This window comes from Plectropomus leopardus, chromosome 1 (assembly GCF_026936395.1).
Source record: "Plectropomus leopardus strain MGB_pleo_1.0 chromosome 1, ASM2693639v1, whole genome shotgun sequence".
Lineage (NCBI taxonomy): Eukaryota > Metazoa > Chordata > Actinopteri > Perciformes > Serranidae > Plectropomus > Plectropomus leopardus.
The window spans coordinates 13,216,929-13,232,404 of NC_142176.1; the positions used below are offsets into that span (position 1 = coordinate 13,216,929).

The 15,476-nt window shown below is 36.3% G+C and overlaps 1 protein-coding gene across 2 annotated transcripts; it reads right to left on the reverse strand.

Annotated features, from left to right (window-relative positions):
* Window positions 1-4,308: 4,308 nt before the first annotated feature.
* Window positions 4,309-14,601, reverse strand: LOC121947355 (BTB/POZ domain-containing protein 1-like). Of its 2 annotated transcripts, none has more exons than XM_042492371.2 (8): window positions 13,986-14,601; window positions 11,006-11,162; window positions 8,011-8,116; window positions 7,723-7,920; window positions 7,384-7,576; window positions 7,195-7,282; window positions 5,707-5,853; window positions 4,309-5,076 (listed from the first exon to the last, which is right to left on the reverse strand). In XM_042492371.2, the coding sequence occupies exons 1-8, from the start codon at window positions 14,399-14,401 to the stop codon at window positions 4,918-4,920; spliced, it is 1,464 nt and encodes a 487-aa protein (XP_042348305.1). In that variant the 5' UTR covers window positions 14,402-14,601; the 3' UTR covers window positions 4,309-4,917. The 2 variants fall into 2 exon arrangements, with proteins under 2 accessions (XP_042348305.1, XP_087931910.1); XM_088075784.1 differs by having other exon boundaries at window positions 7,384-7,513; window positions 13,986-14,600.
* Between the last annotated feature and the right edge of the window lie 875 nt (window positions 14,602-15,476).

Sequence of the window (15,476 nt, forward strand, 5' to 3'; positions counted from 1 at the left end):
AGACCAAACCATGAAAAGTTGATGCATATTAAAACATAACTGTCTTGTAAGGCTTACTTTCTTTTGCCAGTAGTTGGCGCTATTACAACTAGTTAATATTGGCATACAGATGTGTTCAGGATGGGACCCTCATCTATGAAGTTTCAGGCAGATCTGACAATGTAGACCAAAGTTACAACAATTTCCTGTTTTACAAAATTATAGAAAATAGTTCCTATATGAAACTGCTCATAACAAGGTCTGTGGGTTATCTTGAGCAACTGGGTTATGATTTCTGCAAATAGACATTGCTGTTGAGTTTTTTTTAATCTATTTAAAGCATTCAAGGCCACATGCCAGCTTGTTTCATAAACATCAGAGAAGGAAGGAATCTCAGTGGGCTTTATCTCCAACACTCATCAACTCATATCAAAATAATCTAGACTCATAAGAAGCATCACAGGTAAAAGGAAAATATGTATTTTTTATTTGGGGGTGAACCGTCCCTTTAAACTCATAAAATTTCCAAATACATATTTTACTACTGCTGTTACAACCCAGCTTGTGATGGGAAAGGGAAGCAACATAAGAATCAGATGTTTCTGGAAAAGTAAAGTTATTATTTCACAAAGAAAATTAGAATTACCACTACCAACAAAATTTGAGGCAAAACTACAACAGAGAATGCTTGTGAGTGCTGTTAAATCCTTTGAAACCTGAGCAGGTTGGTTTCTCTTTCAAAAACATACGGAGAAAGCAATGAACAACTTTACAACACATACAAGAAAATTACCCAAAAATAAGCACAAAAAAAGTTAAAAAAAACAAACAAACAAAAAAAAAAAAACTAAAAACTAAAAACTAAATGTATATTTTTTTTGTTCTGTAACATAATAGCACAATAAAAAATGAAACACAATTCTAATGATTATGAATATAGTTTTTGGACATTTTTTCCTAGTTTTTTGTTAATATTGTAATAATTCTCCCCACTTTTAAAAACTAATTTTCAGGTCATTTTTTTCATCACCTTTTATTAATTTCTTGCAACATGTGGTCTTTGTCTTTTTACCCATGCTTTTGAAAGAAATCACATCAATTTGCTCAGGTTTCCGAGGGTTAGTAGATAGCTTGTGAGACATCTCGGCATGCAGCACAAAAAACTGATGTCAAAGTAGGTTTTAAAAGGTTGAAGAAGTAAATCTAACAAAACGAGGCTCTTCAAAACAAAAGCTACTAAACTAACTTCTAAATTCAAAAGCAGAAATTAAAACCTTCTGACCTAAATGGCTTGGTGAAAACAAAAATACCAGTTAAAACAGCATCCCTAAACCATGTTTATCTAACAAAAGAAACGCTGGCTGTCTGTAGTCAATTTTTCACAAAGCTCAGTTCCACAAATTGTTATAGTAGAACCTCCGAACAAATTAAAAAATTCACCACCATGAAGTCTATGGTCACTACAGACAAATAACAAGAGGTATGCTGGTTGCCAGGTCTGTGTGACAAAACCAATGACCAAACCAAACCAGCCCAAAACCAGCAGAGCCTCAAAAAGTAGCCCAAAACCAGAGCTCAAAATATGCCACTGCCAAACCACATACAATGCTTTTTAATTCCAATAACATGGCTGTAATTGCTAAATGTACTGCAATAAGCATAAATAATCATTTGATTTGATTGTCATATCTCGTACTCATACAGTATTATTATTTTTTTATGCTTAATTAATTAATTAATCCTTTAAAAATATGTCCTCACCTGCCTCTGTGTTGATTTTTAAGTTATTTTACAGCATCATAGTGTAATTACTACATTCTAAACTTATATTTCACACTCGCACAGTTTGACTTATTATACTTTAAAAATAATATCACAGTTTTTACATCAAACTCCACTGCAATCTTTTTCAGCATGACCCTAGGTACTACTGTGGTGGTTTTTAAGTAATTTTACAGCAGCATGTATTTATAATTTGATGATAAAGTCATATTCTATATACATACATTACTGTATTACAACATTTTAAAAAATCTTAAATATTAATATCACATTATTTTCAGCAAACTTCACTATGATATTGTTCAACATGGCCACAGGTACTACTGTCTTGATTTTAAAATAATTTTACTGCAGGATGTATTACTAATGTGATGGTAAAGTCATATAATATGGATACTCATTCATTATTGTTTTCTAATATTTTTTAAAAATCCTTAAAAAATTACTGTCTAATTGTTTTCAGCAAACTCTGAAGAATCTTGTTCAAGGTGTCCTCAGGTACTTCTGTGTCGATTTTCAAGTCATTTTACTGCATCATAAATTAATAACTAGTTTATAAAGTGATATTCTATAGATACCCAAGACTGCAATGGAGTTTGATGTAAAAAGTGTGATATTATTTTTAGATATTTTTATTGATTTTTTAAGATAGGACTTTAGAATGTAGTTAGTACACAATGCTGCCATAAGATTACTTGAAATCAACACAGAGTTACCTGGGGACATCCTAAATAAAATCATGAGTAATGAAAGTTTAATAAAAACAATGTGATATTATTTTTAAAGGATTTTGTAAGTATAATGATTTTACGCTATACACCTGAGATATGAGAATTAAATTAGGAGAATTAAATTATTATTATATGCTGCAGTAAAATTACTTGAAAATCAACACAAGTGGGTCATATTTCCATATTTGCTATTCAAGAGTATTGAAGACACTGCAGTAAAATTACTTCAAAATCATTACCTTAATATCTGAGAATTTATATTTAAGTCCCTCTCTGCTCTCCCTTACAAAGTAATGGAGACGCGCAATTGATTTTTAGGTGCAGATAGCAGGACCGCGGCTTGACGAAGTGTAAATGGCTTGCCCGCAGTAAAATGTATGTCATATGCAGGAACACAGAACAAAAATATCAACAATAAACAAAAAAAAATCAACAAACAAAAAAAAAGAAGAATGGGAAGCGTATAAAATGCATTCTGATACGCGACTTTAACTTCTACCAAAGTCATTTGCTAGTAAGATATCTGAACTCTTCCTCAATTATGGATTTCAGGTACTTTATCCACCGCTGTTTACTCACAACACACGTGTAAATGGTCTTTGTGTAACATCACTACATTTAAATCATTTCCGCTTACCTGTTTGACGTGAAGGTTGTCTGCCTTGCCATAAAAACAAGAAAAAATCCTTGAAGAGGAACTATTTACAGATTCCTTTTGTTTGTCTTCACCCATTAGTATATTTCCTCCCTTACTTAATCCATATACGAGCGTCATGTTTCTGCGAGCTAGCTAATTGTTGTTTTTGCTTCTGTGGGCTAGCTAGCAAAGTTGAGATTGGTTGCGTTGGGCTCGTGAGGCCGCGGCGGAGACTGTATTTTTCTGTATTTTTCTGTATTAAGCCTTTCCTTCTCACGGCAGACATTTCCACTTGTCACAGTATGAGAAGCACAGGTGGAACTGATATTACATTTTTAAAAAATCTAAATAAACCCGCGCTGAAACTTCAGAAGTATCCCAATTCTACGGCAAAGGTGAGGACCTGACAGCACAACTGTCCAGGTGTTTGAAAAGTTTTGGGTTTGGCGTCACAGCCGTTGATTGGAGGAGACAGCTGTGACGCAGCTCCAATCTTCGCCCCGAGGACACTTCCGGGGAGGAGCCAATGAAACGCAAAAGATTTCACATCCATTACCTAAAGAAAGTGCTGACTATGTGTTTTTTCTGCGGAATAATTATATATATATATATATATATATATATATATATATATAAAAACAATTAAAATAATTTTCTGGACATAAAATAAAATAAAAAGAAAAAAGAAATGAGAAAATTACCTTTAGAAAGTGCTAAAAAAAATAGAATTAAATGTGTTTTTCTGTAGTATAATTTCAAATATAACATAAAATATACATTATTATAAGAATCATTCATATGTTTTCTGGCCATTTTCCCCTATTTTTTTGATAAAACCTAATAATCTCTCTGCAGCTTATTTTCAAGTCACTTTCTTGTTATCTTTCACCATTTTTTTTTACTAAGGCGTCAACAAAACTAATGTCAATCTCCGTTCTACAGGGTTAGAGGCCTGAGGAGGTAAATTAAATGTTTGTGTAATAGCATTTTTTTTGTCTCTCCTATACCCTTGATCATCTCACAATCATCACATTTAAATGCCATGTTGGGACATGACTGGACCTTTCTACTCCTCATTTACAGTTTTTAGTAGTTTGGCAGCTGGCTGTATGGAGTATCTGGAATCACCTAGTGACAGAAAGAGGAATGACACGTAAATAATTTACCCCTAAAACTCTGTGAGTGTTCATTTTTTACATTTTAATGAAGTGCTAAGCAAACATGAAGTCATAAATTACAGCATGTACCACTGGCAACGTTACATAACACACATGGATCCTTAATACAATGCAAAAACAAAAGACACCTGCTGAATAAATGATAAAAGTGCACAATAAAAAATATGCAATTATTATACTTTCAGTAGATGCATCCGCAAAAACTGAGAAAATAAAATGAAATGGCGCCGACCGACAACTGGTACCTGTCTCTGTAGTTTGACTTGTGCAGGATTAACTCTGGCACTGGCAGCTAAATGACAACAACACACAGACAGGTCCGTCAGTATGGACATCATTTACAACTGATGATGCAGTTTATGCCCTAAAACTTTGTTTCACACCAGAGCTGCGATTTGTTCACAACTCTGCTTGTTTCCACATTCATGCTCAATCTGTACACCACTAATGTATCGACAGATACGCACATACAACATATATACACACTCTCAAACACACACATTCTTCATTCTGAGGGATCATGAGGCACTACGTTAATCTCCAGCAGTCCAGTCTTGCAGCAGTCTGAGGTCTCTCTGGTTCAGTGTACCTGCTTGACACTGTGTTAAGTCTAAGTGTAGTAGATGATCTCTGGTATCTGCCCGTCCTCCACAGATGTACCGTTGTTATTTCCTGGTGAGCTAAAAAAGAAAAACGTTGTCTTGGTCCCTGTTGCTGATTCCTTTGTCACTTTCTTCAACCCTTTGGTGCCATAATGGGAATCTGGGCCCTGAGATGTACAATTGAAAAAAACAGGCATTTGAGTAATACTAATATGGGTTTAAACAGATTATTTATACAATTTTAAACAAATAATAACCCTTTGAAACCTGGATCACCATCAATTTTCCTGTGTCTTTGAATCTTTGAAACATTGGCCAAATTGTTTGATTTCTTTCAAAGACATGGGATAAAAGGTAATAAGCAACTATGCATGAAATGTCTTGCAAATTGAAAAAAAAAATTAGTAAAAGGTGACAGGAAAATTGTTAAAATTACCTAAAAGATTAGCCAAACAAGATCAAGAGAATCATTAGAAACTTTTCAAATAACTAAGGCAAAATACAAAAAAGCTATATATATATATATATATATATATATATATATATATATATATATATATATATATATATATATATATATATAATTATTAACCTTTTTAGGTCATTTCCTCTGCTGGTTCACTTACTTATCTTTTTATTTTTGTTTGGCTAACTTCAGATAATTTTCTTCTAACTTTTTATAATTTCTTGCTAATTTTTTGGTCATTTTTTTAAGCTGCTCATTGCGTGTTTTCCATGTTTTTAATCAAGCCAATTTCAGGTTTCAAGGGGTCAAAAAACAGTAGGCTCAGACTGACCTTTAAGGTGGCACATGCAGTGTAGCTGACATTGGGTAGGATTTCCACAGGCTCTTTGAACATCACTCTGAATGTGTTTGCGGTGCCGTCACAGTTGAAACCTGTGTCGTTCTGCCCCAGTGTAATGCGTTTGTCACTTTCCAAGATCTGCAGAACAATACAAGGACTTCAGTGAAGGAACAACAAGGTGCACCAAAACAAAACAACTTTAAACTGATAAAACACAAGGTACAAGGTAGATTTATTGCCATTTTTCTTAAACATGGGTTAAGAAGAAATTAAATTAAAGTTGATCCTAAATTCTGCTACATCTTTTTGGCATCGAAGGAGTTCCTCACAGCCTGAGGAAAGAAGCTGCTCCGTAGTCTGGTGGTTTGGCAGCAATACTTCTGTATCTTTTTCCCCAATTGCTCTGAGAAGAGTCTTCACCTCCCCATTCATCCAGGCCTTCTAATTGCGGAACGATCTCAACGTTTTCGTGATCGCCACGCCATCAACACATTTGCTGATATATGATGTCACAGAAGATGCATATTCTTCAATAATGACCTTGTTATCTTGAGTGGCAGCAACTCTGAACATTTGCCAATCTGTACGCTCAAAACAGTCCCGTAGAGCTTTAACTGTCCGTTTGACCCTTTTTATCAGCTGACAACACGTCGGCAGAAGGAGCAGAGAAGTATGGTCTGACAGGCCAAAGTGAGGGCGTGGGATGGCTTTGTAGCTGTCAGGAATATTTGTATACAGGTGGTCCAGGATATTTCTTCCTCTGGTGGGGATCTGGACATGCTGGTGGAATTTAGGTAAGACGGATTTGAGGTCTGTTTGATTAAAGTCACCAGCTACTATGAAGATGCCATCCAATTGCTTGGTGATGTTGCTACAGATGGCATCATACAATTCCTGCAGTGCATTTTTTGAATTTGCATCTGAGGGTATGTATACAGCAACAATAAAAACACTGGTGAATTCTCTGGCCAGATAATATGGACGACATCTTTGCACCAAGACCAACGCAACTTTTCCCGATGCTGATGAGTGCTTCTCTATCGTAGGAAAGTTGTGCTACAGCAAGGGGGGCCATGGAGTTGAAAAAATAGGAAAATATAGCAACAGTAGCAAGAATTTGAGGAGCTACTGGCTGCTGCATCTGCATGCACTGTCGTCGTCATAGCAACCAAAACACAGCTGACTGGCTACTTAATGTTTCTGAGTATTTCTGTTTTTTTAACTGAAGGTATTTGGCTGGGCCTGAAATCCATTATTATGCCCTATGTATTGCACTGTGCTCTAATTGTATAGCATGTGACCAATTGGTCAATCGTTGACGTCCCTCGATTTATGCATCACCAAAAACTTCAAAAAGCTTAATCATAAGTGATGACTTTGAGGGCTTATGCCCCATGTCAACCGAAGTGTTTTGGGTTTTTTTCATTTGCAAAATGATAACTCTCCATCACAGACACAGTGAGGATTATATGAAGTTACCTGTATGTTGACCTGATAGTCAGTGGGTCCATGTATTGAACCATACAAGCCAAAACCCACTATAGATATTCTTCTGTTAACATTGAATCTATGGAGGAAGAAAGACAGACACAAAGAGAAAATTAGAAAAGAAAAAGTAACTTTAGTCAAGCTCAGATAACAAGTGACCACCGATATTCATCATCTCACCTGATTCTGTCGCTGGTACCACTGTACCCCCATCGACTCTCAACCTGCTGGAATCTATTAATGCTGCACTCCTCCCCCCTGAGGCAGCAGCGGGGCCTGTCGATGTAGTCGACCCGTGGTTTGGGGTTTACTGTAAAGTGTAAAAACAGATTTACCACCTCCCGATCGAACAATATTCCAGACTGGGCAGGCCCTGTTGCACAAGAAAGAATATCAAGCTGGTTTCTGTGGTTTAAATTGCATGGACACATGACGAATATGTTTGGCTGCAATGGTCAGTATAGTGTTGAAAAAAAAAGCACCATTGCAGTAAGAGTTGTATTTCCGTGGTGCACTTACCTGCAGCAAACTCCTCAACAGTCATGAGTGGGAAGCGGATGAGCGGGAGGGCTTTCCCAAGAACTTTCTGTTTGTTCTCCGAGGTCGGGGGAAGCTGTTGTCTGTAACACTCGGCCTCTGCCCAGCGTACCACTGCCCCAAACAAGCGGTTCTCCCTGATGCTGAGTGTGTCTCTTTGTAGCACTGCACATAAGGTGTCTACACACACAAAAATACACAGAATATTCATCATTGAATATCCAAAAAAGACGCAGAAAAGGAAATATTTGTTGAAGAAGACTCACATACCGAGGTCAATATCTGTAAAGCCCTCTGCGTTTATTGCGTCCGCAGTGCTTTTGTCTATTGTGTCCAAGCAGAGACTGGCAAGCTGAGGCTCATCAAATAATCTCGCCTGTAATGAAAGCACAAAAAAGCCACATTTATTCATGTCTTTTAGTTGATACCAGAGATGGGTAAAGTCACTGATTTGCAAGTCACAAGAAAGTCTCAAGTCTTGCAATAAAATCCCACGTCAAGTCAGGCAAGTTCCGAGTCAATAATCAAGTCCTATAGGTAGATTTTCAATTCCTAAACAATTAATAATGCAACCTTCCATAGATGTAATGTTATTTTAACAAGAAAATAATAATATAATAAATTTACAAAAATGTATAGATGCTTTGAGCTGTTATGCAAACATTGGCTCATAATATTTGCTGCGACTTATCGTTTTTAGTGCAGCATCAAATGTCAAACCTAGTTGGAAGTTAGTTTTTTTTTTTTGGTTGTTTGTTTATTTTGTTTTGTTTATTTTTTCTAATGTTTTTATTTTGTCTCATAAAAATGACATAATTTTTTATTTATTATTTTTTTTAATTATTTGCACCATGAGGTAGAGGGTGGTTTTGGAGGGTAGGCTGGAGTGGGTAGAGGAAAGTGGGCATAATTGTATAATGAACTGTCAACTGTCTATTTTTGTTAAATCAAATAAAACACACAAAAAAATAAAAAAATGTTTGTAATTTATATTATAATTTATTTTTTGCTGACAGTGGTATAGTTACTGCTTACAAACAAATCAATATCTAGTATTTTTTTCCAAGTGGCACTTAGTGTAATGTCATGTTAGTTCTTTATGGGTCTCTTCTGCAGCTTGGCTGGTTGTTGCCAGATTGGTTCAAACAAAGTGGATCTGGAGAATTCAGTGTCGACTTGCTGGAAATGGGTAGCGTCAATGTTAGTTGATTCAAGAAATTAGTGGAAAAGATTTGATTCGTGGCACAGTTTTTACATAACATACTTTTTCATCATTGGGCTTGGGATAAGGTATCAAATATTTTCAAATCAAAAGACTAAAGTTCAACTGAGGGCACAAGGCCTTGGTTTTTAAAGTCCAAGTCAAGTTGCAAGTCTTTTTTGATTTTGTCAAGTCTAAAGTCATTAAATTTGTGGCTCGATTCTGACTCAAGATAGCATTTATGGTTGTGACCAAAGAGTCACATTTTGGTCTAATTTAACTTTAAATTGTAAGAGGGCAGCATGACCAGTCATACAATCAAAAAAATGCCCAGGTGTATTTAAAGTTATGAGCACAACATGTACAGTGAAAAGATGTTTGAAAAAGGTAAATATTGCCTTCTTTGCTAAACACTGTGTTAATTTTAATGAAAATACTTTAAGTAGATTTTCCAATATCTTGTATTCTAACAATCAATACCTCACAGGGTCAAGAATTGGAGTGACATGCAGCAGAGGGCCACAGGTTGGACACAAACCCAGGCCTTGTCAAGGACTATATGGGGCCCACTCTACCCAGTGAGCTACAGTCAAATAAACTAAGCTTTTTAGGATACCTTCAAACGAACTTCATGAAATTTTAATAAAACTAAAATGACTAACAGAGTAATGACACTGATAATTAAGAATACACTGCTGGGAATGTTGTCTTTTCTCTGGGACGCTTTAGGCGGTTGACAGATGACTGTTTGTCACGTTGCTGCATTTAAGAGAAAAAAGGAAGGGTTTTTGATGAGAAAGCAGCTGAGCTTGCAGCCTGAAGCATCAGCACAGAATGCTGAAGCTCAACAAACGACAGCATAAACCAAAAATAGAACCGCCAATGTCATGAAAACTCAGCCATCGATGGCTGGAAGATGGTCTGATGGAGGTAGAAAGAAAGTAAAATGGCACCATCCTCCACTGTAAGGGCTGCTGTCAGACAGTTTCTAACACAAGGAATGAAAAACGCAAAATTGTTATTACATTATTTCATATATTGCCCAAGGAAACACCCTTACAACCCAGACCAAACTGTTACTGCTACCTTGTTTTCTTGCTAAGCTGTCAGAATCTCTTAATTTGGTCTCTTATGTCTAGAAATGGTGAGATCACCTAAAATATTGGGAACATATTTTCTCACTTTCCCATTCCAACACAGCAGAGGTTGATTGGCATTTCGTTTGTGCTGCTCAAAACATCAAAATATTACTCAACAGCAATGTGTGTTTCCAGACAGACTGTCCCAGTTAGACTGGACAATCACCAGAAATCAGTGTTGATGGTTTTCTCAGGGACTATTTCTTTGGTATAGGGTAGATCAAATGAGGTCTGTGAATTATCCACACCACCTCAAAGGCTTTCTGGAAGTTACTGTCAAATGTCAAGTTTTAAGACTTTAAGCAACACAAATAAAATTCAAGAATCTCAACAACAGATAACTCCTGGTGTGTAGAATATCTGTATAATATCTGCTATTTCTGGGGCTGACAAGATAAATATGTATTTTGTCATATCAGATAAAGTAATATTTAAGGTGGCAGACCAAAGGTTAATGCCATGTAGTATGTATTGTAGACTTATTATTGTTTCGTATTATTTATTAGATTACTTTTATTTTGCTTGTCATTTTCCTTTTCAAATCCATTTTGTTTCAGTTCGTTTCCAGAGTGGACTTGCTCATATCGGTTTGTTTTTATTCTTAAAAATGTTTAGTTTTAGTTTATTTTTATTAGTTTCAGTATAAGTTTTTTAGATTTTAAAAGTTAAGAGTTGGTGTTATGATACAAACACAACAGTGTGTGAAGGCAGTTAACTAACAGTCACAAAAAAATGCCATTCTCAATAAACATATGCAATAATGCCTCCTCGTGCTGCTTTTGTTTACAAATTTGACCAAATTGAGAAACACTAAAACTTTTTCAATGAACTAAAACATTTCTTCACACAATTTTTTTTCATTTTTAGTTGACTGTTTGGTAACTATAATAACCTTGATGTACTATGCAGCAGATGTGTCAATAACCTGAGTGAGGAGCATGAACGCGTTGTCAGCTCGGAGGTGTTTGGTGAGAAACTCGACACAGTGACTCTCCAGAGCGGGGACAGCGTACTTCTTGGCTGTATACAGAGTCGTCATCACAGTCTCTGGACCAATGTGGACCTCATCAGAATACAGGAACCTGCACAGAGGACACAAAACATGTTTGCGGTCATGTCAGGTATTTATGCTGCTATCTGCAGTTTAATCACATTTTAGACTGACAAATCTGAAAACTGAAATGAATTTGCAGCATGCATGTAGAAAGAAATCTGTGCTCTTTAAAAAGCCCTGCAGCTGGGTATCAAACCACAGTACTTCTTTGTAGTGAATCTGTCCGTCGCACTGAAAATCTAAAACTGTCCAAAAGGTTTATAGACTATACTTGTTTACTTTGCTAATTTAAGACTGCATTTCTTTTAGGAATACAGCGGATCATCTTCAGTGTATTTTACATTTTAGATATTTCACTTCTTTTAAAGGGTGTTTGTACAAAAACATGTTATTATCTAAAAAAGACTGTGTTTTCGTGTGGAGACCGGGCATTATCTCGGCTCTAATAACTGGGGTGTCTGTGCCAAGGGAGGTCGTCTACTAATCAGAGTTGAACCATCAAGTTGATGGGTTAATCCCCGGCTCCTGCAGCCTATATGTCAAAGCAGGGCTGGGCGATATGGGCTGAAAATTATATTGTGATATTTTAGGCTATATCTCGATACACAATATATATCTCGATATTTTTAAATCTCCTCAAAAGCACTTAATTGACTCTAGAACTGGGAGACAGAATCGAACATTACAAATATAATTTTCCAAATTCCCTCTTTGATGTGAAAATATTGAAGGAATGACTATATAATATAATAATGCAATTCATATTGCCCAGTCCCATGTCAAAGTGTCCTTGGGTAAGATACAAAACTCTGAATTACTTCCTGCTTATGAGTTTGCATGTGAATGTTTATCTTGCATGGTAGCTTAGACCACCAGTGTATGAATGTGTGTGTAAATTGTGCTTTTGTTGTGAAGCACTTTGAGTGGTTGCTAGACTAGAAAGGTGCTATATAAAAGCAGTCCATTTAATATTTAAACATTTCAAAGGACACCTGCCTCTCAAAAGCATGTGTGAATAATATTCTGAAAATGCGGTGCACTGGGGCTGCAAATTAGTCATGCACACATACAAGCGCCCAGCCGACACGGACTCACAAAATACCAAAATAAAAAATGCTGCTGAAGTGGAGAAACATTTGTTAGAAATGAACAGAACTTTTTGCATTACATTGCAAACAAAGAGTTGTGTCTCCTCTCCTTTTCTCTACAAATAAAATCAGCAAAATAAAAGGCTCCCTTCCTAAAACACACATTTCTTAATGTACATAAAACTAATCACAACAGAACCAGTAAATCTGTCTGTTTCTAAAGCTATTGCTCATGTATCTGACTTTTGGCTCAACTCTGCTTCACGTAAAGCTCTACGCTTGTTTTTTATCAGACAATATGTTTGGAATTTAACAGACCGTTCTTCTTTTGTACATCAGGAACTATGTGTGCCGAGTATCATCAATATTACACTGTATTCTGTTAGGAAAAAATAAAAACTGAATCAATAACACAAAATAAAGATTTCACCTCCTTAATCCAGGGGTTGTGAATGCAGCTTATAGCCTTATAGCCTGCTGATATTATACTGCTTGACACTTCAATTTAATGCTTTTTAAGACCCTTTCAAAATCACAATTAATACTGTATGTGGCCCTGTGCAGACGAATGTGTTATTAGGGTGAGTTAAATTAATTTACATTTTGCCATCAGGTACGTGCAAGTATGAATTAAAAAACAGTATTATGTTTAGTGGTAGGCCTAAAGATGTTTGACATAAGAAAAATGACTGGCACTGAGCATGTATGAATGAGCTGGTGTGTGAGCTCGAGTTTTTTCAAACGTATCACCTTTTACCTTTCACTACCTATTATAGTCTTTTATTCTTCTTTTATTGAGCGCTGCTCGGTTAGAGCTGTTAAATTTTGTTGTTTGTACCTGTTAGGGGTTGATCGGTATTGGCTGATAGCCATTATTAGTTGATAATGAGACTGATAACTGATATTTGGAACTGATATTGATTTACTTTGAAAAATGGAAATATTTCTGTAAATATTTAGAATTTGGAATATAACAAACTCCAACACAGAACTTTGTTTAAATGCCTTTAACAAACGTTTAATCAAAACTGAAATGTTCAACATCATATACATCAAGTTCATAGCAACTTTTTTTTTATAAATTCAAGACATAATGTAAATGAAAAAATGAATAAATAAAAATAGCTCCCTGAGGTTTTACAAAGTAAAAGTTCCTCCCATGCTGGCACTTTCTGTGCACTTTTTAATTCCCCATAATCGGCCAAGCCAAAAATCTGTCGACCCCTAACACCTGTACAATGACAATAAAATTATTGTGACTCTGATTTTTAAAGGCCTAATATAAAACTGAATTAAAGACATTTCAAGATTTTTTTAAAGCACCCCAGACCTATGCCATTAAATTTACTGGCATATCCATTCTGCTTCTTTTGTTACGTCTTTGATTATTTTTTTTGTTTGTTTGTTTCTTTTTCCCCCTCGAAATTCGTCTCGGGATAGATAGATAATGACAGGTAATGCCTCCACAGTTACAACAAAAACAATAATCACACCATTACTTTTAAAACACAACAGTCTAAACAAAAACAACATCAGATGTACCTTTGCATGTAATCCCTGTTACACCTCACGCAATACTGCGCATACATTGCACTTAACACATATTAGACTACACGGTTGAGTTTGCAGTGGGGGACTCTTTATAATTGTACCATCCAAACTGCATTTGAAACATCCATGTCTTACAATGTTAGTCTATATCATGACCATAGGATACTGGGAACAATAGGATGACTCCACCTGCTAAAGTGCATCTGTCCTACCTGAGCAGGGCGAGGAAGGCCGCTGGCTCCACATCGGGCAGCTCTATTTCAGCCGAGGTTGTGGCCATCCCCCCGTTAAACATGGCATCAAACACGGCGCTGCCAGCGGCCAGGACGAACTTGTGGGCCGGTATCCTCTGGGCCTGTCTGCCCTTCCCCACGATGAAACGGACGTCGCTCAGCAGCTCGTTGTTAAAGAGGAAGGCAAAGCGCTCCTTCAGGGAGCTCTTCGTCGCCTGCCAGTTGTACATGGGCTCCCGGTGGAGGCCGACGACAGGCGGGGAGGCGGACCGGGCAGGACCGGAGGCTGGCACGTTGGAGAGCACCGCTGCGGCTCCAGACTGAACCGAGTTGGATGCTGCCTCCTGACCGTCATGGTTTGACGTTAAGCCGCCGCCGCTGCTCCCGGTCGCCATAACGTCACGCTACTATTGTTTTACTACTTTTCTGCAGTGCACCGTGTGACACACGAGAATGCAGCGACAGTACCTTATGTGTCGGTATTTATTTACGTGGTGTCCATCGCGGTGGACGCCATCATTCTTTGATGTTTAGCTGGCTAGCGATACGTGCTAGCCTGCGTCTCTCCAGAAATGACGCAGAGACGCACACTTCCTCCAAACAAGCTCTTCTTCTTTAAAAAAAAATCCTGCAGGCTGTACAGCACTAGAGCGTAATGCTGCTGTCCATAGGCGAAAAGTTGCAATTCAACCTATATTCTCACATAAAGGCCAAAGGCGCGGAGGAATTTTAACACTGGTATGCCAACATAAACTCGGTGCAAGAGACACAACCATATGATATGAGATGACAAGGATAAGATTAAAAAGGGAACTAACACTAAAAATAAAAAATATTTTTTGAATAAATAAATAATGGTAATTTTAAATAATAATAATAAGAAGAAGAAGAAATAGTTACTACCATGATTATTATTGTTGTTATTATTATTATTATTATTATTATTGTTATTATTATTAATGATAATAATCATAACAGACACACACATAGCTATATATATAAAAACATATATGTATGCACACTGTTAGTTAACTTATTTATTCAGACTGTAGATATTTGCCCTGTAAAACTAACTTCTGCACATCTGTACTTCCTCCATTGCACCTTGTGTACATGCATTTGTGTTCTTTATATTCTATTTTTTTTTTTAGATTTTTAAATTGCTTCTATATTTTTATTTCTTATACTATATACTAAATTATATATTTTTATTCTTCCTTTATGTTAACTGTTTTGCATTAAAACACCATGTCAAATTCCTTGTATATGTAAAGGTACCTGGCAAATAAAACGGATTCTGAGAGATGGATAGATAGATAGATAGATAGATAGATAAACTATATATACATATATATGTACTCATATATGCCAATAAACAAACGCATATTATTTTTGTGTGTGCACCTTTATTGCCGTGCCAAATGCAGATAATTTGCTTTTTATTACATTTAAATAATATCCCTCTGCCAC

Bases quoted from the DNA above. Each gene is read 5' to 3' on its own strand.
- LOC121947355 (XM_042492371.2), bottom strand. From the start codon at position 14,401: ATGGCGACCGGGAGCAGCGGCGGCGGCTTAACGTCAAACCATGACGGT. The intron at 5,854-7,194 runs GTAACTTCATAT...ATTGTTCTGCAG, and splicing joins ACTATCAGGTCAACATACAG to ATCTTGGAAAGTGACAAACG. The intron at 5,077-5,706 runs GTCAGTCTGAGC...TGTACATCTCAG, and splicing joins CTGCATGTGCCACCTTAAAG to GGCCCAGATTCCCATTATGG.